The sequence below is a fragment of the Mauremys reevesii genome, linkage group 6, assembly GCF_016161935.1.
Source record: "Mauremys reevesii isolate NIE-2019 linkage group 6, ASM1616193v1, whole genome shotgun sequence".
NCBI classification, from domain to species: Eukaryota; Metazoa; Chordata; order Testudines; family Geoemydidae; genus Mauremys; species Mauremys reevesii.
Window position 1 is genome coordinate 47965722 of NC_052628.1, and position 24721 is coordinate 47990442.

At 43.7% G+C, this 24721-nt stretch overlaps 1 protein-coding gene across 4 annotated transcripts in view; it reads left to right on the forward strand.

Moving 5' to 3' along the window:
- Positions 1-2167: 2167 nt before the first annotated feature.
- Positions 2168-24721, forward strand: part of ZFYVE16 (zinc finger FYVE-type containing 16) — a 50324-nt gene continuing 27770 nt past the window's right edge. For 2 of the 4 annotated variants that reach the window (XM_039545114.1, XM_039545115.1), the window contains exons 1-4: positions 2168-2382; positions 15675-15765; positions 15983-18153; positions 24033-24129. In XM_039545114.1, coding sequence (XP_039401048.1) covers positions 15696-15765; positions 15983-18153; positions 24033-24129 — 2338 coding nt within the window. In that variant the 5' untranslated portion in view covers positions 2168-2382; positions 15675-15695. Of the gene's footprint in view, positions 2383-2513; positions 2533-15674; positions 15766-15982; positions 18154-24032; positions 24130-24721 lie in introns of those variants that run through there. The other 2 variants (XM_039545112.1, XM_039545113.1) reach the window with 2 other exon arrangements.

Consider the following 24721-nt stretch of genomic DNA (forward strand, 5'->3'; position numbering starts at 1 on the left):
ACTCCAACCCCCTGCCTCAACCCGCAGCCCCCTCCTGCACTCCGAATCCCTCAGCCCCACCCTCAGCCTGGACCCCAAATCCCTCATCCCCAGCCCCACCCCAGAGCCTGCACCCCAGCCCAGAGCCCATACTCCCTCCCACACATAGGCGCCAACTTTTCCTGTCACTGGTGGGTGGTCGACCCCCACAACTCCACCCCTCCCCCGCCCCATTCCAACTCCTTCCCCAAAGTTCCCGCCCCAACTCTGTCCCCTCCCTGCCCCTGTTAGACCCCTTCCCCAAATCTCCACCCGGGCCCCGCCTCTTCCCCAAGTGCACCAAATTCCCCCTCTTCCCAGTGCTTGCCGCCTCGAAACAGCTGTTTTGTGTCAGCAAGAGAGATAGGGGGAGAAGCAGCAAAGGGACACTCAGTGGAGGAGGCAGAGGTGAGCTCGGGTGGTGTGGGGACTTGCCAGAGGGTGCAGAGCACCCACCAATTTTTCCCCGTGGGTGCTCCAGCCCCAGAGCACCTACGGAGTCGGCACCTATGCTCCCACACACCAACCCCCGGCCTCAACCTGCAGCCCCCTCCCACATTTCAAATCCCTCGACCCCCCCCCACCCCAGCCCCTTCTAGGGTGACCAGATAGCAAGTGTGAAAAATCGGGACGGGGGTGGGGGGTAATAGGAGGAGCCAATATAAAAAAAAAAAGAAGCCTCAAATATCAGGACTGTCCCTATAAAATTGGGACATCTGGTCACCCTAGCCCAGGGGTGGGCAAACTTTTTGGGCCGAGGGCCACATCTGGGTGGGGAAATTGTATGCAGGGCCGGGGCGGGGGTTGGGGTGCAAGAGGGAGTATGGGATGTGGGAGGGGGTGTGGTGTGCAGGAAGGGGCTCAGGGCAAGGGATTGGGGCAGAGGAGGGGTGCAGGGCATATGAGGGAGCGCGGACGGGGGTTGGCGTGCAGGAGGGGTGCCGAGTGCGAGAGGGGGCTCAGGGCGGGGGGTCGGGGTGCAGGAGGGGGGGGGGGTGCAGGCAGAGGGCTTAGGACAGGGAGTTGGGGGGCAGGGTGCAGGAGGGGTTCGGGCTCCGGCCCGTGCCACTTACCTAAAGCGGCTCTGGGGTGGCAGCGGTGCGAACTGGGGCCAGGGCAGGCTCCCTGCACGCCTGCCCTGGCCCCACGCTGCGCCGTTCCGGAAAGCGCTGTGGCCCCTGGGGGAAGGGGGGTGGAGGGCTCCGCATGCGCTGCCCTTGCCGCGCCTCCAGGTACCTCCTCCAAAGCTCCCATTGGCCATGGTTCCCCGTTCCCAACCAATGGGAGCTGCGGGAGGCAGTGCCTGGCGGCAAGGCCAACACATGGAGCCCTCTGCCCCCCCGCCCCTGGGGGGCTGCAGAGAAATGGTGCCGGCCGCTTCTGAGACCGGTGTGGGGCCTGCAGCACCACGGGGGACAATCCCACGGGCCGGATCCAAAGCCCTGAGGGGCCGGATCCGGCCCGTGGGCCGTGGTTTGCCCACCCCTGCCCTAGCCCCTTCCTGCATCCCAACTCCCTCACCCCCAGCTCAGAGCCAAGCGCATGCCTGGGGCGGCAAGCAGGGTGCGCTCTGCTTGTCACCCCGAGAGCAGCATGCCTGCGGAGGGTCCGCTGGTCCCGTGGCTTTGGCGGACCTCTCGCAGGCTGCCGCCGAATCGGCGGGACTGGGGACCTCCAGCAGGCAAGCCCCCGAAGGCAGCCTGCCTGCCGTGCGTGGGGCGGCAAAATACCTAGAGCCGCCCCTGCTGGCAATTCCTAACATCTGAGTGCTGCAATCTGAGGAGGTGGGACAAGAACTGAGGTCCTCTTTTCACACAAAACTTGTACTGACATTTTGCTCACTGAGGTAGCGAAACCGGTGCTGACTGCAGTGTAGACACACTGAAATCAGTCACTAAACAGATTAATGCTATTTTAACTAAACGGGTGTGAGATCTGCGCAGGGACCCGCCTAGAGTCAGCTACCGGCCAGCAGCACATTTGGACCTGAAGGGTGATTTTGCTATTGGATTCCAGCCGTTCAGCTTCCCGGCTCTGCAGCGCCTCCTGTGCCCTCTGAGCGGAGCGGGGTGGGGCTGGATCTCTGGACGCCGCCTTGTCCCATGCAGCAGGAGGCTCTCGAGGAACTCACCCCCAGCAGCCAAAACGCCCCACAAGGGAAGTGGAGGATTCTGCGCAGGCGCAGAAAGGAATTTCCAAGGAATGGCCGCAGCCTCCGTCGGGCCAAGGAGAACTAGGCTCTGCGCATGCGCGGAGAAACCTGAGCGAGTCCCGTGAAAACGCAAACAAGCCTCTGAGCTGTGGCGGGTGTCGCTCTGTGCGGGGCCGCCGTCCCGGAGCCAGCGGGGGAGGGGCACCTATGAGGTGAGCGAGGTGGCGCCAAGGGGGCGCGGTTCAGGCTCCAAGGGGGGCACAGGAGGCGGGGTCCGGCCCCTTGCCCCGAGGCACGGCGAAGAAGCCCATCGCGGAGTCGCGCCGCGTCCGTGGGCCGGGCACCCTCTTCGAGGCGGCGGGGTCAGTGCCCGCCGCCCCCCCAGCGGAGTGAGGAGACGGGAGTTCCGCCCTCTTCCGCCCGGGATGAGGAGGGTATTGGGGGGCAGGGTTAGTTCCTGGCGTGAGCGGGGTATGGGGGGGAGGGTGGCTTATCTACCCCCCCTCCCGAGATGAAGGGTCCCTGGAAGCTGGTGGTGGAGGATTTGGGGGCGAGGCTCTTTGCAAACCACTGTGCTTCTGTTGTTGGGCTTGCAAAAGGCCCTGGAAAGCTGCCCAATCGGTGGGCGCCGCTGGGATTCATTGTCCCTCTCTGGTGTGTGGCGCTTTCCATCCCCAGCTTAAACCAAGTCCTCCCACCCTGCCCCACAGCTCTTCCTTCCTTCTTTGTGGAGGCTCTTGAATGTTCCCAGTACAGGGAGACCCCTCACTGCTGCGGGATCACAGTATAATGTTTCCTGCTCTTTCTTCTCTCTGTCCCCTCTGAGTCTCAGCTGGCTTCTCTTTCATACTGTATTTAGAAACTAACTTTCTGTCCAGTGAGGGTGTAAAATGAGTGATCTCTGAACACATTTAACTTCTTTTGGCTGTTCCTTTTGCAGAGCATGAATAGTTTCTTCTAGTCTCTGCCACAGTATTTCTTATAGTTTAGTAACAAAGACTTATGAGTAGTCATGGAAATCATTATCTGTTTAGCTTGCTAGATGTGCAAGGTATTTTATAAATTGGAAAGAGAAGTTTTAGAAATGTAGAAAGAAACTTTCTGCCATAAGGAATTTACTATCTAATCTAGGCAGATATTCTGATGTAAATTATTACATCCTTTTGAAAATCTGTGGGTGGGGTGGAGTAAAATGGGTTGACAAACCCAACACCACCCTTAAATATTGGCAACTGGTAGTTTGTTTGCAAATCGTTATTGTGGAGACCAGCTATTTTTTTAGACATCTTTAATTTGGATTAAAGCAATTTGCACTCCACAGGCACTGTGTAATATAGGTGATTACTCTCAAGAAGTCAGGTTATTGAATTGTGCTTACTGCCATACCATAGAAAGCAGAACATTGTTTTCAGTTGCTTTATTGGAGCAGTATAAACTGATGTTTTTCTTTATTTTGATTGTTTTGCTCAAAATAGACTAGTGAGTACAATTGACCCACAACTGAATGATTTAATTAACAATGTATATGTAAAGCAGCCTTAGCTTGTGGAGCACGAGTGACACAAGTATTTTTTTAGTCTCTTAAAGTCATGCTATCTTAAAATTAAGGCTAAGTTTTAGTCATGGGTATCTTTAATAAAAATCTAGGACAAAAATTCGCAGCCCGTGACCTGTCCATAACTTGTATATATAACAATATATATAGTTATATATAACTATATATCCCTAACTAAAACTTGGGTTGGGGGGCCACAGGTGCTCTGGGATGTGGTCTGGGGGCACTGTATGTGCTAGGTGTGTGGCCTGGGGTGGGGGACAGTGGTGTGTGGCCGGAGACTCTTGCTGGCACTGAGTGGGGAGGGCTGGCAGGCTCCCTACCTGGCTTTGCGTGTCCCTGCAGCTCTTAAGGGGAGGGAAGGCCAGGGAGGCTGCGGGTGCTGCCCTCACCACAAGGTCTGGCTCTGCATCTCTCATTGACCAGGAATCACACGCAGCCAATGGGAGCTGCGGTGGTGGTGCCTGCAAGCAGGGACAGCAGGCGCAGGGCCCCTTGACCCCTCTGCCTAGGTCAGGAACTGTAGGGACATGCTGGCCACTCCCTCCCCCAGGTAAGTTTTTGTATGATGATTATTTTCTACTACATTAAATTGAGGGCTAGTCCTAAAATGTTGGGGTAAGTTTAAAACAATGAGTGTGAGAGTTTACGGTTTTATGGCGGGTTTGTTTCCAAGTAGACCAAATGTTTACATAGAAAAGTGGAATGCACTTTTAGTTATTTACATTAGCAAACACCCTTATCTCCGATATGTACCATATGGGTGCTGTTACATTAATTTAGATAGAATAAACAGGCCCAAGGAATGAAAGATGTTAGCATAAACCAATCACTGCTCAACATTAAACAGTTTTAAACAAGGTTCAGGGTTTGGTTTAGAGAGACATCAGCCTGCTTAGTATCATGGTGTAAACACCATTAAAAATCCTTGTAACCGTTTATTAAAGATCCAGAAAAGAAGGAAAAGCAGTTAAAGGATTTGGAATGTAAGGTATGAAGGCTTGCTTTTAACATCCCATCTTGCCTTTCCTTTTAACTGAAGAGAGTTTTTAGAAGAAAAAAATTCCCTAGTTTGGCCGTCTTTTAGATCAGTGGTTCTCAAAGCCAGTCTGCCGCTTGTTCAGGGAAAGCCCCTGGCGGGCCGGGCTGGTTTGTTTACCTGCCGCGTCTGCAGGTTCGGCCAATCGCGGCTCTCACTGGCCGTGGTTCACCACTCCAGGCCAATGGGGGCTGCGGGAAGCGGTGTGGGACGAGGGATGTGCTGGCCGAACCTGCAGACTGGCAGGTAAACAAACTGGCTTGGCCCGCCAGGGGCTTTCCCTGAACAAGCAGCAGTCCGGCTTTGAGAACCACTGTTTTAGATGGTAGTATATATTGTAAAAACTGTCTCTTTGAGGAAAAGATAAGTTAGTTGAAATAACTGGAGCTGTTGTTGTTGCTGTTATGTTTGAGTTCATTTTCTTTAAGACAAAACAACACACACACAAGGACAGGAAAGACCAGCAGACATAGAAAATACAGCTTCTCTCTCTGGTGTTGAGACTCACTTGCAACATCACTACTGGAAAAAAAAACAGGCACAGCCCTGGCAAACAGCCCAGTGCTGATATGAGTTTCGGGCAGTGCTTTTAGTTGCCTCTTTCTGGTCACAGCAGCGTTGCAAAATATACAGTCTTGGCCAGCTAATACAAACTCATAGTTAAACAGAAGGAAAAAGGAGAAGGTTAGTAAATTGGGAAGGAGAAGAAAACACAAATGGGTGGGGAGTTTGACAATGTCTCACATCCCAGGTGGTGATTGGGATTCAGCCAGAGCCAGCAGAGATAGGGATGTCATCTGGATCCCTTTCTGGCCTGATCTGGTGAAGACATCTCTCAGTAGGATAACAAAGGCCCTGGAGATGATGGGGATGGCAGCCTGATTGTGAAGCTCACTTCAGTAGCCAGTTTTTCTCCCCAAAGTCTTTCTCTAAGGATTCCAAAAGGGGAGTGATGGGTAGAATAGCTTGTCTTCTCATTATTTTGCCCACCGGTTAGGCTTAATTTCTGACACACCAAATTTTGATTCACTGATTTCTGATCCCAAGCTGCTTTTTTTAACCACATGTGATCTTAACATAAGTTAACATGAGTTGTATCAATAGGCCTTTTTTTCTTGGATTCATTCAGTGTTTGTCTCCCTTTCATACATTTTCCCTTTAACTTTTGTTATTGACATTTTATAAACTTTTGCTCCCTGCTTACAGCTACGCTCAGTGTTAGGGTACATTTTTAGGCCCAATTATAACAGTGCTCAACTTACAAAATGAATGGATTGATAACTGGAAGAAAGACTTGTTTGGTAAATATTTCCTTGGAAACATTCATGATCAGCCTTTTTTTTTTTAAAAGGGGTTCCTACTTATTCTGCTGCAGGAGTTGACTGTCACCCAAGGATAAATAACTGCAAAGTCCTTGTGAGTCAGTAGGCTAGACGTAGGCCATACAGTCTTTGACTGTGTAAAACACCTTTTACTCCTGGGAGAGTAAAAGTTAAAAAAATTTAAAATTGTGCGCACAATATTTAAAAATTCTGCAAAATTCTGCGTATTTTATTTGTCAAAACACAATATAATCATGCTAGTTTCAATTATTTTGGTAATTTATTTAAAAATACACCTCTACCTCGATATAACGCGACCCGATATAACACGAATTTGGATATAATGCGGTAAAGCAGAGCTCTGTGGGGGCGGGACTGCGCACTCCGGTGGATCAAAGCAAGTTCAATATAACACAGTTTCACCTATAACATGGTAAGATTTTTTTTGGCTCCTGAGGACAACATTATATCGAGGTAGAGGTGTACCTGCAAGCAAATATGTCTGTAACAATGCAGATAACAAAAAAAAAATCCAGGAAATGTTTTTGAACTCCTTACTAGGCATATTAATACAGAACTTTGAGTAATAATTCATGTACACTCCAATACAGAAACGTAATGAACCATTCAAAGTGAAGTGGCCTGTTAACACTCCTGTAGTCACATGACTAAAAAGGGGGTTAGTGGGTTACAAATCCGATTCTGCCAGAACGGCAGATGCAAAACCTACATTAATATCTCCATTGCTACAATGATCAGCACCCTGCATGACACATGTTTTAAGATCTGTGCCAACATGTGGTGTACCTCATCCACCCAATGCACTAAATGCCCCAGTAACGACTATGTGGATGAAACCAGATGATCATTATGCTCTTGAAAGAACTCTCACAGGCAATGATTAAAAACAAAACAAAGCACCAGATCATCTGTGGGTAAACACTTTTCACAGATTGATGATGCTATCTGATCTTTCAGTCCTCATCCTTAAAGGAAAACTGCACCAACACTTTGAAAAGATGAGCCTGGGACCTTAAATTTATAATTTTGCGAGACACTAAAAATCATGGTGTTAATAAAGACATTGGATTTATGGCTTATTCCAACAATCTGTAACCCACTAACCCTCCTTTTTGTCCTTTGACTGCAGTGATGTTAATGGGCCACTTCACCTTGAATGGTCCCTTAGAATATATGTTAACTACTTTTGCTAAACTATCTGTTCAACCTTATATTTATCTGTGACAACTGAGTACCTTACCCAGATCTGAAGAAGAGCTCTATGTAGCATCGAAAGCTTCTCTCTCTTATCAAGAGAAGTTGGTCCAGTAAAAGATATTACCTCACCCATCTTGTCCCCCTTAAGATTTGTGAGAGACTGCCATCTATAGGTTACAACTGCCAACCTTCCAGTTCACAAATATTTAACACCTCCCCCCCCCCCGCCCCTTTCACTCTTGAGGTGGTGGCACATGCTCAGTGACAGACAACTGAGAGTATGTATACACTGCTATAAAAGACTTGTGACTGGCTTGAGTCAACTGACTCAGGCTTGCAGGGGGAGGGGGGAGCCTGTGAGGCTATAAAATTGCTGTGTAGATGTTCAGGCTTGAGCTGGAGTCAGGCTCTGAATCTCTGCAAGAGGGGAGGGTCTTAGAGCCTGGGCTTCAGTCCAAGCCTGAATGGTTATATTACAATTTTATAGTCCCAAAGCCCAAGCCCTGGTGCTGTGGGTTTTTTATTGCACTACAGACATACCTTGAGTCTTGCTTGAACTCCTACAACCCAATGAGCAATCCCTATTGTATGAAACTTTTTGCTTTGAAAAGTGGCATCATGCTAGTGTTTAAGCAATGTACTGTGAAAGCACTACCTTTTGAACGGGTATCAAATGTCATAGAGCAGAATGGTGCTATGTGTTCTCTCAGACTTTTGAATATAGACTCTTGAAGGACCAGAAGAAGAGATTTTTCATAACCTTCAAATAGTATACAAGTTTTAAAAAAAAAGAAACATCTCTATTGAAATAATTTACAGGCATAAATATGGTACCTTTAATAAAAATAAAATGTTATTAAAAAAAATAACCCTCTAGGGCATCTTTATCCTCTAATTGCTGAATACACAAATGTAAAATAATGGTTGGAAGTCAGTATTGGAATCCAGTTTCTAAGTGTGTGCTAACATGAAACCGTAAGCATTTATAAAGAACCTAAAACATCAGACTTTCTTTTTACCCTGAAATTGAACACCCTGTCTATCCATCTGTGTTCATGTGCTCCCATACCATTCATTCACCTTGGTAAATAAAATGTAAGGATCTTGCTCTTGAGAAGCAGATTTCATTTTTTTTTCAAAATACTTTTTATCTCCTTTGAACAGTCAGGAGGAGCCTTCACCATCCTTGTCCTAAACAAAAAGTCCTCTTGTGCCTAGGTGCCCTGTTCATTACGAACTTTAAAAAACAAAACAAAAACCAAACTTGTGAAGTTTTTTTTTTTTAAAAGGAGAATAAAAATACAAATAATTCATCCACAGTGTCTTGTGGTTGCTTACCACAAACAGTCAGGCAATTGTTATGGGTGCTATAAAAGTAAAATTCTTTTGTGTCATGAAATATTGCTGCCACTAAATAACTAGGAAATGCCACAAACTGACATAGCAGTAGTATATGATCATTTAGTCATCTCTTAGGATGAAATGTGCCATCTGTTTGGTGCTGACAGCACTACATATATTTTTTTAGGAGGGGAAATGAGGGAGGAAAAAAAATCCCTGATTCAGAAGGTAGGGGAAATTTACATATTCAGAATGTAGTTATTTTAGTTAGAATTTGGGCACTGGAGTTAATGCTCCCTCTCTTCTTAAGATGTTATGGGATTGATCAGGGTAGTGAGGGCCTCAGACTTATTTCTCATCTTAAAAACATCTCCAGCCATATAGCTCCGCCCCTTACCCCTGCATCATCTTGCCCAGTGTCATGCTGGGAGTTGAGTACTGGCTTAAAGGAAAGAGCACTCAATATACTTAATTGCCAGCACAACTTTCTGCAACAGTTGGGTTTTCTTTGGAGGACTGTCATCTATAAAGTGACCACCGTATTTTTCAAAAACTGGGGTGCTTGTAGAAGCAGCTACAGAAAAAAGTTGTGGGGAAATTAGGAGAGAATTTTGTTTGACCTAAAGATAAAATTGGGAGACAGGCAGCCTAAACAGCTGGGGCTGGCCCTGGTGAATTTCTGTTCTTATAGCATACTTGAGTTGGTTATTGCCTCACTTTGCACCCACCTTTTCTGTTAAGCAAAAATTTACTTTATCTCCATTCTCTGTTCTTTTCCTTTAACTCTAATTTTTCTTTTCTTCTGTTGTCTATTTTTCTCTCTTTTCAGTCTATTTTCTCAAGTCTTTTCCTGTCTGTCATCTCCTTTGTTGTGCACTCGTCTTCCTTCCCTCCAAGTTTCTAGTCTCTTACCTCACCCTCTTTTATTCCTTTATTATCTTGTATTCTCAATTCCCGATTTCTCTATTACTATCCCCAGTTTCATCTTGGGTCTCCCCCGGCCCCACCAAAAACTTTCATCCATTTCTTCCCCAGTCACAAACCACACGTGATTTTCTACTGCATGCTCCTACAATCTTTCTCTCTACAGTGTTCTTTTCATAATCAAGCAAGTACACAAACACAGGCAGAATCCACCTACGCATGCAGGCTCCTCACAACTTCAGTACAAGTGGGACTTGTTATACAAGCTTCCCCCACCAAAAAAAATATTAAAAAATCCACATGCATACCTACCACAAATCTCCCTTCCCAAACTCAGGCAGCTTTTCATCCTCCCAGATTCTTTCTGCCTCTTTCAATCCGTTCTGGTGGAGGCTAGGAGTGATCCAAAGTTGTAATGCATTCAGCGCCCTGAGGGAGGCATATGTTATGTTGTGTTCAGCAGCAGTCTTCCACAACCAATTATGGATAAATATTTGTTTCTGTTCTGGTAGTGTCAAGGAGTATCAATAAGGGTCAGGTCCTTGTTATGCCTGGTGCTGTCCAAATACAAAGGAGGACAGTCCCTGCCCCAGAGAGGTTTATGCTCTAAGAAAAAATGTAGATTGAAGTTTATGGGGCTCAGTGTGAAATTGACAAAGATTTGCATGAGGAATTCTTTAATCTCTTCACTCTGCCTCAGTACCCCCTTAAATTTTTTTTAATCAGTAAAATGTATAAATCCTATTAATCTTTCTTCAGGAGGTGAGCAGCCATTAATGAAAAACATCTTATTTGTTATTTCCTTTCTATTTAATGTGAATATTAGGCTGAGCTGTAAACAGTTCAGTTATAAGATTTTAATTATTTTTCCGAAGTATCTTTTTGTCTCAGAAACACAAATTCATGCTCTAATAAAAGATAAAACAGTTGTTTAAAGCTATCTAGTGCTGTCTTGCCTTTTAAAACATAGAATTTTAAAAAAATGTTGAACATCAGGAGCTGTGCAATTAGATACTTTGCTTACTGTATTTTTAACATATATATAATAAAAGATGTTCAAGAAATCAGTTACAGTAAATGGGTAACTTAGTTATAGGGCTGTAATTCCACTGACAGTTTTCCAGAACCCTAATCCTGGAGACTGAAGCCTGAGTGGCTAATATATTGACCAGAGTCCCAGAAGAAAATTAAGATAAAATTCAGATAATATGACTTGTCTTTCTCCAACAGCTTCCCCATTCTGCATCTTGAATATAATTACTTCATTCATAATTCATAGGTGACATCATATGTCTGAATTACAAGGGTTTTGTATGTGGGTTGCAGTGTTCGGTGCTGCATAATATAATGACACTCTAAACTCTGATATTGAAAGTCAATGTTCATAAAGCTCTTAAGTAATTTTATTAGTGTGCATATAAAAGTACATTTTTAAGTAGTGTTTTAAGGCAGTGTTAATATTTTATTCTTGAAGGTTTAATAGTATAGAAACATAAGAATTGCCATACTGGGTCAGACCAGAGTTCTGGTCCAGTATCCTGTTTCATAGTGGCCAGTATGAGGTGTTTCAGAGTAAGGTACAAGTAAGTCCACGGTGGACAACTATGGAATAACCTATTCTTGGGAGAAGTTTGTGCCCAACCCCCATCAGTTAGTGGTGAGCTCATTCCTGTAGGTCTGATCTTTTGAGAAGGGATATAAATGAGGAAAAATTGTTTGTGACTAGACTAAAATCAAGTGTACAGGTTCTCAGCTATAATACAAGTTCTAAACATGAAGTGGTAGCTTCTAAAATGAATGTTTAAACTACAGGGTTTTTTTAATGTAACATTTCTAAAAATCTTATTTGTGCAAAGTGATCTAGTGAAATAATTGATCATGAAAAGGAATAAGTTAATGGTCACTAATGAAGACTGACTTGGGGATAGAAGGCGGCCCTGTGTCCACCTAGGCCCATCTGTCTAGTATTGGTAACATAATTTTCCCCTCAATTCTTGTAACTTTCTTTATGCATAGACTAACTAAAAGAGGCAGAACATAAAATAATATTTACTTAAAGTAGTTTTGTCTTGGACTACATTTCTCAAGATATTAATAGAAATAAGCTTTGTGCCCCAAGTTATTAGTCTAAATGACATCAAATGCGTAACAGCTGAAAGTTGTTGCCATCTGAAGACTCTTTATTGCCTGTAGGAAATGAGTTTGTGGTCTCAGTCAAGTTCTCACTTGCCAGGAGACCACAAATCAAATGTGGTGGTTATTTTGTAACTGGTTGTTGGTTTTTTTTTTGCAGTGTTAGATACAGAGGCAGATGATTGAATGAATGGGCAAGGAAAGGAGACAAGGAATGGGGTTAAAACAATTTGGGACGTTTGCACTACTGATGTCTATGTTCTGCCTGTTTTATAGGGAAATAAAGGGTTTAGTTGACAAGTCAAACAGCCCACTAAACACTGCATTTCAGTTGGAGTGAGTAATGCGTGGCTGAGAGTATAGTAACTTAAAGGAGACACTATGTATTCAAAAAGTTTCTTAGCTATTGTACTCAAACATAATTGAGTTGGTGATTCTTACCTGTGCACATACACTTCAGTGCATTCTGCAAATGTGCATAAATCTAAATAGCAGTTGCACTCATTTTCCTCCTCCTTCTAATACAAACTTCCATTTAATTATAAAATCTTTGCTGATAAAGTTGGTAGATAACACTAAGATTGGTAGAATGTTAAACAACAAAAAGGGCAGGTTTCTGTTACAAAGTGACGTGAATAGTCTGGTTAAATTATCACAATCCAACAAAATGTGTTTTTAATACAGGTAAATGCGAGTAATATATCTGGCTATACCTCTGTCTTGGAAAGCAGTGACTCATAGAAGGGCTTAGGGATGATTGTAGATCACTCTCAGCATGAGCACTCAGTGCAATGCTGCAGTAAAAAAGGGCCAATATGATCTCTGGATGTATAAAAAGGGAATATCAAGTAGAAATAAGGAAATGGTCATGCTTCTGTACACAGCATAGGTAAGACTGCTACTAGAATACTGTGTACTGTTCTGGTGTCCACACTTCCAGAAAATGATATGGAAATAGTGGAAAGAGTTAGGAGGGCTACAAAAATAATCCAGTACTGGTAAACAAGCTTTGCAACACAGAACTGAAGGAGCTCAATTTACTCAGTTTGAGAGGTAACATGATCACCGTGCACAGGTATATACCCTGGAAAAGATATCTGATAGTAAGGGGATTTTCAATCTTGCAAACAAAGGCATAACAAGATCCAGTGGCTGAATGTTGAATTTGGACAACTTCATCCTTGAAATAAGATGCAACTTCCTGGCTCTGAGGGTAATTAAGTATTGGAACACTTTATCGGGGGAGGTAGTGGATTCACCCTCACTTGGAATCATTAAAATTAGATTAGAAATCTTTTTCTAAAAAATATACTTTAATCCAGTTCTGGGAGAAATTCTGTGTTCTGTAGGTGGTCGGGAGTCAGGCTTTGCAGTCTGTAGGGTACATCTACAGTACGAAATTAATTTGAACTTATTCTATTTGAATTTTCGGAAGCGATTTTATACATTCAGTGTTGTGTGTCCCCACTAAAGCGCGTGAATTCGGCGGAGTGCGTCCACAGTACCAAGGCTAGCATTGAATGTCGGAGCAGTGTGCGGTAGGAAGCTATCCCATAGTTCCTGCATTCCCTACCGCCCATTGGAATTCTGGGTTAAGCTCCCAGTGCATGATGGGGCAAAAACATTCTCCCAGGTGTTTCTGAGTGTGTGTCATTACTCGCTCCTCCCTCCGTGAAAGCTATGGCAGACAACATACTGCCAGCAGACGGTGCAGTACAGTGCGCTGCCTGTCTCCTGGTACTATGAATCCACCTCGCGTGTCCGCTCGTGTTTCTGTCTACTCTTTTATCTAACCATTTCCTGCTGTTTTTTGGCTACCGTGAACTGAGCAGCACAGCTCCGCAGCAAACTCTGCTCTCTCACTCTTGCATCACTAGCTAATTTTTCCCTGTTGTTGGTCCTGGGCTCCTGTGGAAGCTACAGAAGGAAGGCAACAATTACCCGCCATTTTTCGGCCATCGTGAACTGAGCCACACAGCTTGCACTGCAAACTCTGCTCTCCTGCTCTTGCAGCTCTAGTGAGCTTCCCGCCTCCGTGAAACCTACAGAAGACAACCATTTCCTGCCTTTTATCGGCCATCCTGAACCGAATAGCTCTCCTACAGGCTCTCTGGGATGATCTCTTCACACAACGTGTCGTTTCCCCCCCCACACACACACCGTGTGGCTCTGATGAGCCTCTGAGCAGGGATGAGCCCTTTAAACTAAACGTGAACAGCCCAGTGTGGCTGGGTTTCCCCCACACTGCGTGGCTCCAATCAGGCTCTCACTCACCAGATGTACCTTCTCCAGGGTCATGTACCTTCTCCGGGAGCCCGCCTTGGGAGTGGGGGGAGGCTGTTGGCTCCAGTGTTAATAGTTCCTGGCTAGGGGGGAAAACAGATTCCTCAATTGCTGCCTGTGCACTGTCGTCCTCCTCTTTGTTCTCCAGTGTCTCTTCCTCCGCAGGTGTCCATGGACAGTGGTTGGGTAATGGTGGTGTCACCCCCCCCCATAATTGCAGGCAGCTCACGGTAGAAGCGGAATGTATGGGGCTGTGACCCAGAGTGCCCGTTCACCTCTCTGGCTTTTTGATACTTGCCTGAGCTTCTTGATTTTTGTACGACACTGCTCTGTGTCCCTGGAGTAGCCTCTTTCTGTCATGGCCCTGGAGACTTTAGCGTACGTATTTGTGTTCCTTTTTTTGGAACGTAGTTCTGCCATAACTGATTCGTCTCCCCAATATGCGATGAGATCCAGTACCTCCCGTTTGGACCATGCTGGAGCTCGTCTGCAAATCCGGGATTGCATGATCTCTTGTGATGGTGGACTCTCTATGGTTGCCTGTGATAGTGGACTGTGCTGATGGTAACCTGTGCTGATAGTGACCAAACAGGAAATTAAATTCAAAAGTTCCCGGGGCTTTTCCTGCTCACCTGGCTACTGCATCGGAGTTGAGAGTGTTGTCCAGAGTGGTCACAAGGGAGCATTCTGGGATAGGTCCCGGAGGCCAATAACGTCGAATTGTGTCTACAATACCTTTAACCCAGGATTGCAATCTTGATATAAGCGCTACGTCACTTGCTGAGGTGGAGTACAGAAATCGGATTAAAGAGCCCTTTAAATAAATAAATAAATAAAAATGGTTTGGTCGTGTGGACAGAATCTTTTTTTTTTTTTTTTTTTTTCCAAATTAACTCGGCTAATTCCGAAATAACCGGCTTGTGTAGACCAGGCCTGTGACTCCCCCTGTTCATTCCTTCCCTTAATGTGCCATAGAGAGAACAAGAAGCTCTGCATTGCCCGGTGCATACTCCTAATACTTGCAGCCTGCACTAAGACATCGACTGTAATCAAATCTCATGCTTCAGGGTTTCAGCTGGTTGCTTTCAGGGATCAAGAAAGGAATTTTCCTACCCAATATGCAATTGGCCAGTTGTATTCTGTCCACCACCTCATCCCTCTCCTTAGGGCATTGGTGGCACCTCAAGTTTCTTCTGTCTTCTGCCTGTGGCGCATCTCAGGTTAGCTTCCTGAGGACTGAAATCGTTTGATTTGAAGTTTTTGGGTTCAATATAAGGGTTACTGTGTGAAATTTAATGCCCTGAGATACACAGGAGGTCAGACTAGATGATCAAGTGGTGTCCGTTCTTTGTGGCTCATTTCTACCCTAAACTCTTTGAAACTATGAAATTGTGACAGTACAGCAAATGCCTTCAAATGATTCAGTTTTGGCAAGGCTATTTAAATCCCTGTGTTTCTTTCTGTCTTTGAGGATTCTTGAGACCATATTGAACATAAAGGATTCTACAATGCAGTATTTATAATCTTGGATTCTGTATATGGGGAGAATATGCTAAAATTTGCAAGAAAATATTTCATTGTAAAATATAAAACTATTCTCATTCTCAAAAGAACATTTTTATGGTGATTCTGTAAACAGTTTGCCACCTAATCCTTTGAATAAATAAAACAGCACATTCTTCTTTGTAGGTACAAAGAGCCATAACTAGAATGGACAATTACTTTAAAGCAGCAGTCTGTGACTTGGACAAAGTACTTGATGAATTTGAGCAAAATACAGGTTAGTTGGATCTTTGTGCTACTTTTTATTGTTTATTTGTTTGTTGTTGTATGGGGAAAACAACTTAAATGGTTAAGACCAAAAGGAAGTGAAAATAATTTGGTCTGTTCTTCATAGTGGTGTTTTTTGTTTGAAGAAAGCTTTTGCAAGGTGGGAGTGCTGTGTGAAGAACCAGTTTTATAAACTTTGTTTTTGATCCCTTTTTGTTTTTAAATAGATGAACTTGACTGCTACAGAACAGCTGCAAACCAGTGTGATTCAATACAGCATTCAATCTCTTCAGAATTGGATTACTTACAACCTGTATTCCTGGTACCAAAAGTGCAAGAATATGTTAGCAATTGCAATATGTCAGAAGAATTCTCTCTAGCCAGTCAGGGTACAACAAATACAGCAAAGTTTGAACTGAATTCCTCAGCACAAAGTGAGAAAAATGTTACTGGACTCGATCTTCTGTCTACTGTGGATGGTGGTGCCTCAAATGAAATTCAGCCTTTGAGCCTGGGGAGGTGTAGTATACCTGTATGTGATCTCATCAGTGACACAGGTAATTTGATCCATTCAACGAGTAATCATGAAGATATTCAGAAGCTGCAGCCAGATGACTTCCAATGTAATGAGAACTCTTTGGTTGGGTTTGATTTATCTTTAGTACCAGCTACAGTTTGTAGTTTGTCACAAGATGAAGGACATGTTGCAACAAAAGAGTTGAGCCAGTTGGATTTTAAAACACACAATCGTGGTAAAGCAAAGCTCTCAGATTCACGTGATGGTCAAAATAGGACAGAAACTTTAAAGGATAATCAGGTATTTGGTCAGCTGGAACAAATTACAGGCCTTAACTCTACATCTGCCTTTGTAACATCACAGACCCCAAATGCACTCAGTTCCAAAGATGACACAATCCTTGAAAAGCTGCCTTGTGAATCATTAAAAGATGCAAGTCTGTGCTGTGTGATAAGTCAAGAGTCACCTGAAGAGAGTATTAATGAAAATGTAGATTCAAAAGATGAAGGTAATGGGGAATCCTTCCCTTCTGATCTGCCAAAGAGTTCTGAATTACACAAAAGCAGTTTAAAATTATCTGGAAAATGTGTTTTACCAGACTCTTCATCTCAAATAGAGGATAGGGTAGTATTAGATAAGATGAAAAGTACAGAAGAAAACTTGTGCAGTCCAGAACTTAATACCAGTGAAATATTGCACAGTGTTTCAACTTCACATGTAACTGCTGAAGATATCCAAACCTCATTGTCATGTCTTCCACTTGCTGTATCCATATGTGGTTCATTAGTTGTAACAGAAGACAAAAGTGGTCATATACCTCAGAATGAAAAAGCAGATGTCATCAGTGATGCTGTGATTATGCATGCAGGAAAATCGAAGCATGGATTCTCCAATATGGAATCCTCTGGAAAGATGGAACATTCTGAACAAGAAGGCTATCTAAACCAAATCAACCAATGCTTTGTAGAAGAAGCTATAACTATAGCCGGAAAGAAGAGGGAATCTGACAACAAAATTAATAAAGGTGATTCTCCCCAAATCCACGCTGCTGCTGCTGGCCTTGTTGGAGAATCTAAAATTGAACTGTGCAGTGATGGTATTCAGCCAGTTGACAGTCATGATCAAAATATTACTTGTCCAGTTTTAGCTGACTTAACTATTGAGGAAGACTTAATTAAAAGTGATTCACTGATTAGTGATGCTGAGCTTGATGCCTTCTTATCTGGACAGTGTCTTCAGCCCAATAATTCAGAGCCCTTTGAAGAAGGTATGGATGATCTGCTGGAGTCTGATGCAAACCTGGATTTCAAAAAGGTTAATGATTCACAAACAAAAGCAAGACTGGAGGAGATTGGAGAGATTTCCAGTATTAAAAGTACTTGTAGAATAGCTGATATTGAATATAAATTGGAGTCTCCCCCAGAAAAAAGTACATATCCTATTCAACAAGAGGCCTCTAACCATATAACTGAGACTCCTATTGAAGTACCTGTCCCTACTCTTAGCCATCAGAATTTACATATTGGAGGTGCTAGACCTAAACAGTTGCTTAATCTTTCTCAAAGAACTGCAACTGAGAGAGAGCCAAATATGCCTATGACTGAATTCCAGGAAGTGAATTCCATACCCCCAAAGGCCCCTCTCTCAGAAACCAAAACTAGTACTGACATAAGCTCCAAGTGTAATCAGTCTGATACAGAAAACTCCTTGGAAGCAGGCAGAAGTTGTGTATCTGCAAGCGTAGAACCTGTTAAAACACCTCTAGTTCTGGGACTAAAACAGCCACCCTGGGTTCCCGATTCAGAGGCACCCAACTGCATGAACTGCCAAGTCAAGTTCACATTTACAAAAAGAAGACACCACTGTCGTGCATGTGGGAAAGTAAGTTATGAAAAAATGCTTTGCATTAAATTGCTTTGCCCATGGATTGTGTTACAGCAGGGGTTTTCAACGTGTGGTCCATGGACCCTTGGGGGTCTGCATACTGTCTTAAGATTTCCAAAGGAGTCTGCATCTCCATTCAAAATTTTTAGGGGTCCTCAAATGAAAAATATGATGCCATAACACAATGGTTTTCAATCTAATAAAACCACTCTGACTTAGTTTTTCCTTCCTTTGCCTGATATTTAGTGCTATTTTTTTAGGCTCTCTCCACTTTTCATTAGGAAACTTTTGAATTAAATTAACTATATATTTTTATAGTTACAGATGACTCAGTGATTGTCAAATACTAAGTATTAAGCAAAGATATAAGAGTTTACTGTGAAAATACAGTTGAGGGGAAAAATCTCGCCCTATGACCTATTATTGACCAACTTAATTACAAAGGAGTTTTTTCTTTGGATAGCCAAAGTTTTTTTTTTTCTGCCTTCTAAATGATGGAATAATAAAAATTAGTATTTCAAGTCGTAATGAAATCTGAGAAAGTTCAGGGAATGTGGGGAAGACAACTCATAATTACTCTTGATTGTGGTAATCTGTAATGTGGTCGGTATAATGAATAAGATTTGCTATTTTCAGTTATTTATTTTCCACTGTATGTTAATGATCTGCTATGGAGCTAATATATTACACAAAATCACTAAGTTAAAAGAATATTAAGACTGCGAAGTCAAGCACTGCACAGTTAGGAAATGCTAGAATTAAGGATATTATAACATCTAGGAGCCCTAGTCTTGAACGAGGATCCCACTGTGTTAGGTGCTGTACAAACACAGAACAAAAGATCCCTGCCCCAAAGAGCTTAGTCTAAGCCTGTGCAGCAGGCTTAGTGCATATACATTACAATAGTCTTAGATTTTAATTACATGATCACATACTATTTTTTACTAAGGACCCCTGCCTCATTCAGTGCAGATGAATAGTTCTTAATGAGCAGCAAGCTGCTATTTAATATTTTATATTATCCTGGTTCAATGTGTGGCCCCATACCTTATTTACTGCACATCATTTAAAGCCTTCTCTGAATTCATAATTAATTTCCTCATAGGCTTTTCTGTGGCACTCCATCACTATCTGAGTGCTTCACAAATAATAATACATTCTATTTTCACCTCACTCCTGTGAGGTGACAGTATTATCCCTGTTTTACACACAGGAAGCTGTGGCACAGAGATTAAGGTCAACAGTGTACACTAATTTTGGGTGCCCAATTTGAGATGCCTAGAGCCTGATTTTTTTTCAAAGCACGTAACATACTATTTTTACCATTTCACATGTTCAAAGCACATCTCCCATAGATTCTAGTTAGAGCTGAGTGTTTAGCATTCTGCATATTATTTCACAGGTGGTCACTAACTAAGCACCTGGGGTAAGTTTGATTTAAACAAGTTGTCCAGAATCACATGGGAACTCTATGGCAGAATCCAGTTCTCCAGAGGATTATTCAGCTGTCTTAACCTGCTGTCCCCAGCCTTGTTCACCACACACCTTCTAAATTCTGCAGCAAATAAGGTAGTGGTATTACACACATTTCCTTCATTACGCAACCCTGTTTCATCCTCACAGCAGTTCTACCTTGTGCTATGACTGAGGCAGGAGTCCTGTTTAAAATAAATAAATAAATAAATAAATAAATAAATAAATAAATATATATATATAAAATTATGTAATGGCAATTGTATCATAATGCATACTCATAGGGAGACCATATGAATTTCTGGGCAATATTAATTTTGACATTGCCTAACTTTTGAGTACTTGACTTTACAAACTTATTTTTTTTCATATCTTTTTATCTATAATTTTGTTTGTAGCTTTTTTAAAAGGTAATCTGAAAAAAAAGTAAAGTTATTTCATAGATTTATATTGATACCACAGGGTTGAGTAACAGGGTTGGAACTTTTAGATCCACAGCACAGACATCTGCCATTTTAGCTCATGGTAACTGCTCACTGACAGCAGTAGTAAGTTGTCATCTGGTATGTGAACCAGACTCTAAAAGAGGATGAACACTCATTTTGGTGGTAGGTTTTACAGCTGTCTTGCTGATGACAGAAGTATGTTGAGATTTGGGAATGTTGGGTTCCTTTTGAAGTTCTGGAGGACTGTGTTCTCTAGTGGTCACAGATCCTCCTGCCCCTGTTTTTTCCCCAAGTCTGACCCATTCTGTGTCTGTCCCTTCCATCCCACTCATGTCTCAGTAGTTCTCCTCTTCCCCCCCCCATACCTCATACCATTCTCCTTGCCTAGCTAGTTTCAGTCTTTTTTTTTCCTCAGTGCTCCCCCATCAGAGTCACATCCCAGTCTTCTTGCCTAGCCAATCCCAGTCTTTCTCCTTCCCCATAGCTAGTTATACGAATCTATTCCCTCTCCCCAATCTGTGCTTGTCTCTTGTCTCTTCTGCTTGGGAGTCAGCTGTTTCTTCATCCATATTGTCTTCCTGCTCCAAGTTTTGGTGCTTGTTGCTATGTTACCTGCAGTTGATGTTCCAGGCTAAAGTCCTGCCTAGCTCTTGCAGCCCTGTACAAATGGCATTTTCAGAAAACTTAGCTTCCAAACTCTTAATAAGTCTCTACTGAGCATGTGCAAGCTGAGACCCTGAGGTGCCCCTGTATATTCTCAGATGTGAGATATATAGTCCCTGGTGTTGAGCTGCAAAAGCACCTTGAAAAGCCATATCCTTTGGCCCCTTCTGTGGTGTGTTAGATCTTGTGTGAGAATGATGTCATAGCCCTTTTTATAAGGGTATAGACTCCCCCACAATGTACACAGTTGCTTCACTGTTACTGCAGAAAATGAATGAACCTGCTTCCATCCAGTCAAGCTAGGTCTTAGTCTAATTTACCAATTTCTTGTAATTAAGAGTGGCGTAGAAAAGCTCAGTGTACATAGCCTGACTTATCCCAGGAGCCTTCAGAGCCTTTACTGGGCCCAGAGCCTTGTAAGAGCTATAAGAAGTATGTTGTTTGCAGTGATGTAGGAAGCACCCACCTTGGTGCCCACTTCTGACACCATTGCCCTTTCCCCAATGCCATACCTTTCCTCCAGCACTGATGCCTCTGTCTTGGCACAGTAAGTGCATGCAAATGCCTGTTGGGATTAAAGGAAGGAGACAAAGAATCTCATTACAAGAAGGTAAAAGCAGAAGAGAACAAGTGCTATTTTTTGTGTTTCCTGACATATGAAGGTCTTGGAAACTCTCATGGCACAGCTGTAATCTCGTTAAGTTCCTCTGTAGCCAGTGTATTGTCATCAACTAACGTGGACCCCTCATTGATCTGGATGCTGGTAACCCCTTTGATCTCTGTAGACCTGAGTGGGAGTCTACCTTCCAGACTACTAGACCCTCTCCTCACTGCCTATCGCATACTTTTCTGCGGCTTGACTCTGTTCTTGTACCAAATTCTCTGGTCTCGATCTGGAACCATCTCAGAGACTTTCAGCCCTTTTGGAAATGAACCTTTAAGGTTTCCAGTCTTGACCTTGATACTCTGCACATTTGCCCTTGCCTCAGATCTAGACATCATGGAAGCATCTCATGCAGGGCCCTCTTGAGTTCTGTATATAGGGCCACATGAGGGACTTTGGTGGCAACATGACCAACTCTGGTACTGACCTGTGCGCTGGCACCTATACCTCTTGTGGTACTGTTCCTCCTTTGGCATTGATCCTCTCACAGCTGCCTCTTCACCTGGCACTGATTCACCCTTCCTTGCTGACACCAATACTAACCCTGGACCCCTCACAACTGCAGGAGGAGCTGCCTATATCTGAGGAATTGGATGAGACGCCTTTGGTGAAACATATAGATTGGTGCTTCATCCATTTCCCCTCCTGATAAATGGACAGTTTCAGGAACTCTTGGGGAGGTAGGCAAATGCTCCCAAGTTGCAGTTTCACCAGAGACCTCTAATCCCCCATTTGACATATTGCAGATGCAGAGCAGAGAGAAGCTTGCTCTGCCTATTAGCTCTGGCCTCCTCAGTCCAGTCAAGGATATCTGGTTCTCTCCTTTCTTATCCCCACCTGTATCAAAGAAGACAGGATGTATCCCAGACTAGCTGAAGGACATACATTTTTACTACAACACTTTTCATAATTCAAGACTCCCTGACAGATTCCTCCCCCCCTCCCCCCCGGTCCCACCGCCGGAGCTGCGGGCGGGATTTAAAGGGCTCTTCCGGGCTCCCCACCAGGGTGGGAAGCCTGGCAGAGCCCTTTAAATCCCGCCCGCAGCTCCGGTGGCGGGACAGGGTGGGGGCATTTAAAGGGCTCCACCGGGCTCCCCGCTGCGGAGGGAAACCTGGCGGAGCCCTTTAAATCCTTCCCGCAGCTCTGGCAGTGGGACGGGGAGGGCATTTAAAGGGCTCCACCGGGCTCCCCGCCGCGGAGAGAAGCCTGGCGGAGCCCTTTTAATTCCCCCCCCCTCCCCCCCCGTCTCGCCGGCCAGAGCTGCAGGCGGGATTTCAAGGGCTTGGAGTTCTGACTATACGCGGTTTTCGCTTTACGCGATAACCATGGAACGGAACCCCCGCCTAAGATGCGACAGACCTGTATAAACCAAGCAGTTTGGTTGACTAGTGGGCTTGATTCCTCATCGACCTATGCCATGACCTTTGCTCATCTGAATATGGGTGGTAGGTTATTTAAACACTAAATGTACAGACGAAATTGACCATCCCTTCTCCAATGCTCCAACAGTTTAATTGTGTGGAAAAAGGACAAAATCTTTAGGGGAGACGCTTTGCTCTCCCTTTTCCTGCCATCACAGTCACCTTGGATGCTTCCAATCTGGGCTGGGTTGTGTATCAAAATACATGATCTAAGCAACATCTTCTATATGCTTTCTGTTCCATTCCCCTGATGCCCAGGGTCATAAGGAAGATCAGGCTTGATTGAGCCAACTTTGTGACCTTGTCAGTACTGGTATCCAGGTCTTCTGCAGGTGGCCAGAGAATATCCATGCTTGCTGCCTGTGTCTCAATATTAAGGAGAGGGATTCTGCCACTCAACCTAGATAAACTTCCCCTAGCAGTATGGAGGATAATCTGCTGCATAATGAAGTTCCTGTTCTTTGAGGGTTCAGACCATCTTCTTACAATCCAGGAGGACTCCAGTCTAACATATGACCAAAAAAATGCAAGTGGGTTTACTATCTGGGCCACTGGATAAAAGGTTTGCTCAGTCTTAGGCTGGGAACTCTGCTGTCTTACAGCATCTTCTGCACCCTTAAGTCTTGGGAGTTATCCTTAACTTCTCTAAAGTTCCATATGGCAGTAATATCTGCTCTGAAGTTACATTAAGGTCAAACCCATCTTTTCTCATCCTACACTTTCTAGGTTTCTTATGGTCATAGTAAATGCATTTTCCCCCATTTAAGGAGTGGCCACCTTCATGAGACCTAAAATCTTTCAAAGGCTTATAATTTGGCCAAATTTAAGTGCATTTTCATGGGAACAGCAAAAAGTGCATCCTCAACATAAAGGCAATCCCTCCTAAACTTCAAATTCCTGCTCCAAAGCATGAGGATGTAGAGCTTCTCAATGAGAAATGGTTATGGAAATGTATTTATATGAGAGGACAAAAATTTCCACCCCCAACCTCATTTTGAGAGATGGCTACACCATTTTTGCTGAAATGCAAAAATTTCAGCATGAGGCACACACACAGCATGGAAAATTTCAGCTCAGATGGTTAGCTTGGTAATTATACAAGTAAGTAAAAATTGCCTGGCACTTCTCATTGTAAGACTGTCTTAACTATAGATGGCACTACCATATCCACGTAAAATGTTTAAACTAGATTTTGTTCTGACCCAGGTGTTCTGTGGTGTTTGTTGCAATCGGAAGTGTAAGCTGCAGTACACTGAAAGGGAAGCAAGAGTCTGTATTGGCTGTTACAAATCTATTAATAAAGGTAAAAAGTTATGATCATGGTTTTATTTATTTGTAATTATTTCATCAAAGGAGAAAAGTTAAGCAAAATTGTTATTTTAGGACTGAAGGATGAATCTGTGTACCCAGGAGGAAGCATTTCCTTTCTAAGACAGTGATTGAAATGTTGATTAAAATTTGCCTGTCTAGTAGATGTCAGTGACTTCAATCTTCCATCTTCATTCTCTGCCACAGCCACAGTAATTATGCATATACTTGATGGAGAAGCATAGGATTTCTAATGGAGCCAGAGTGCTGCTGTTTGGTTGACTGGTGTGGGGTCTAAATTGCAAAAATACTGCATGTAATTCCTTTCCCAAGGCTGTGTGTGTTGAGGCAAGCAACATTTTCAACCTTCTGTTTAGCTGAAGAAGTCTTCATCAGATTGTTCCCAAGACCATGTCCCCCTAGTCCACTCTATTATGCCTCCACTTGTGTCATAAATGTTTGTCTAAATGGACTGTGCAAGATTGTGCAGTCCTTTTGAGGAAGGTTAAATTGTGCGAAGATGTGACATTATTAGTATTGGGAACAAGGGTGAAGCCCTAATTTCTTGTATTGAAACATTTAACAAA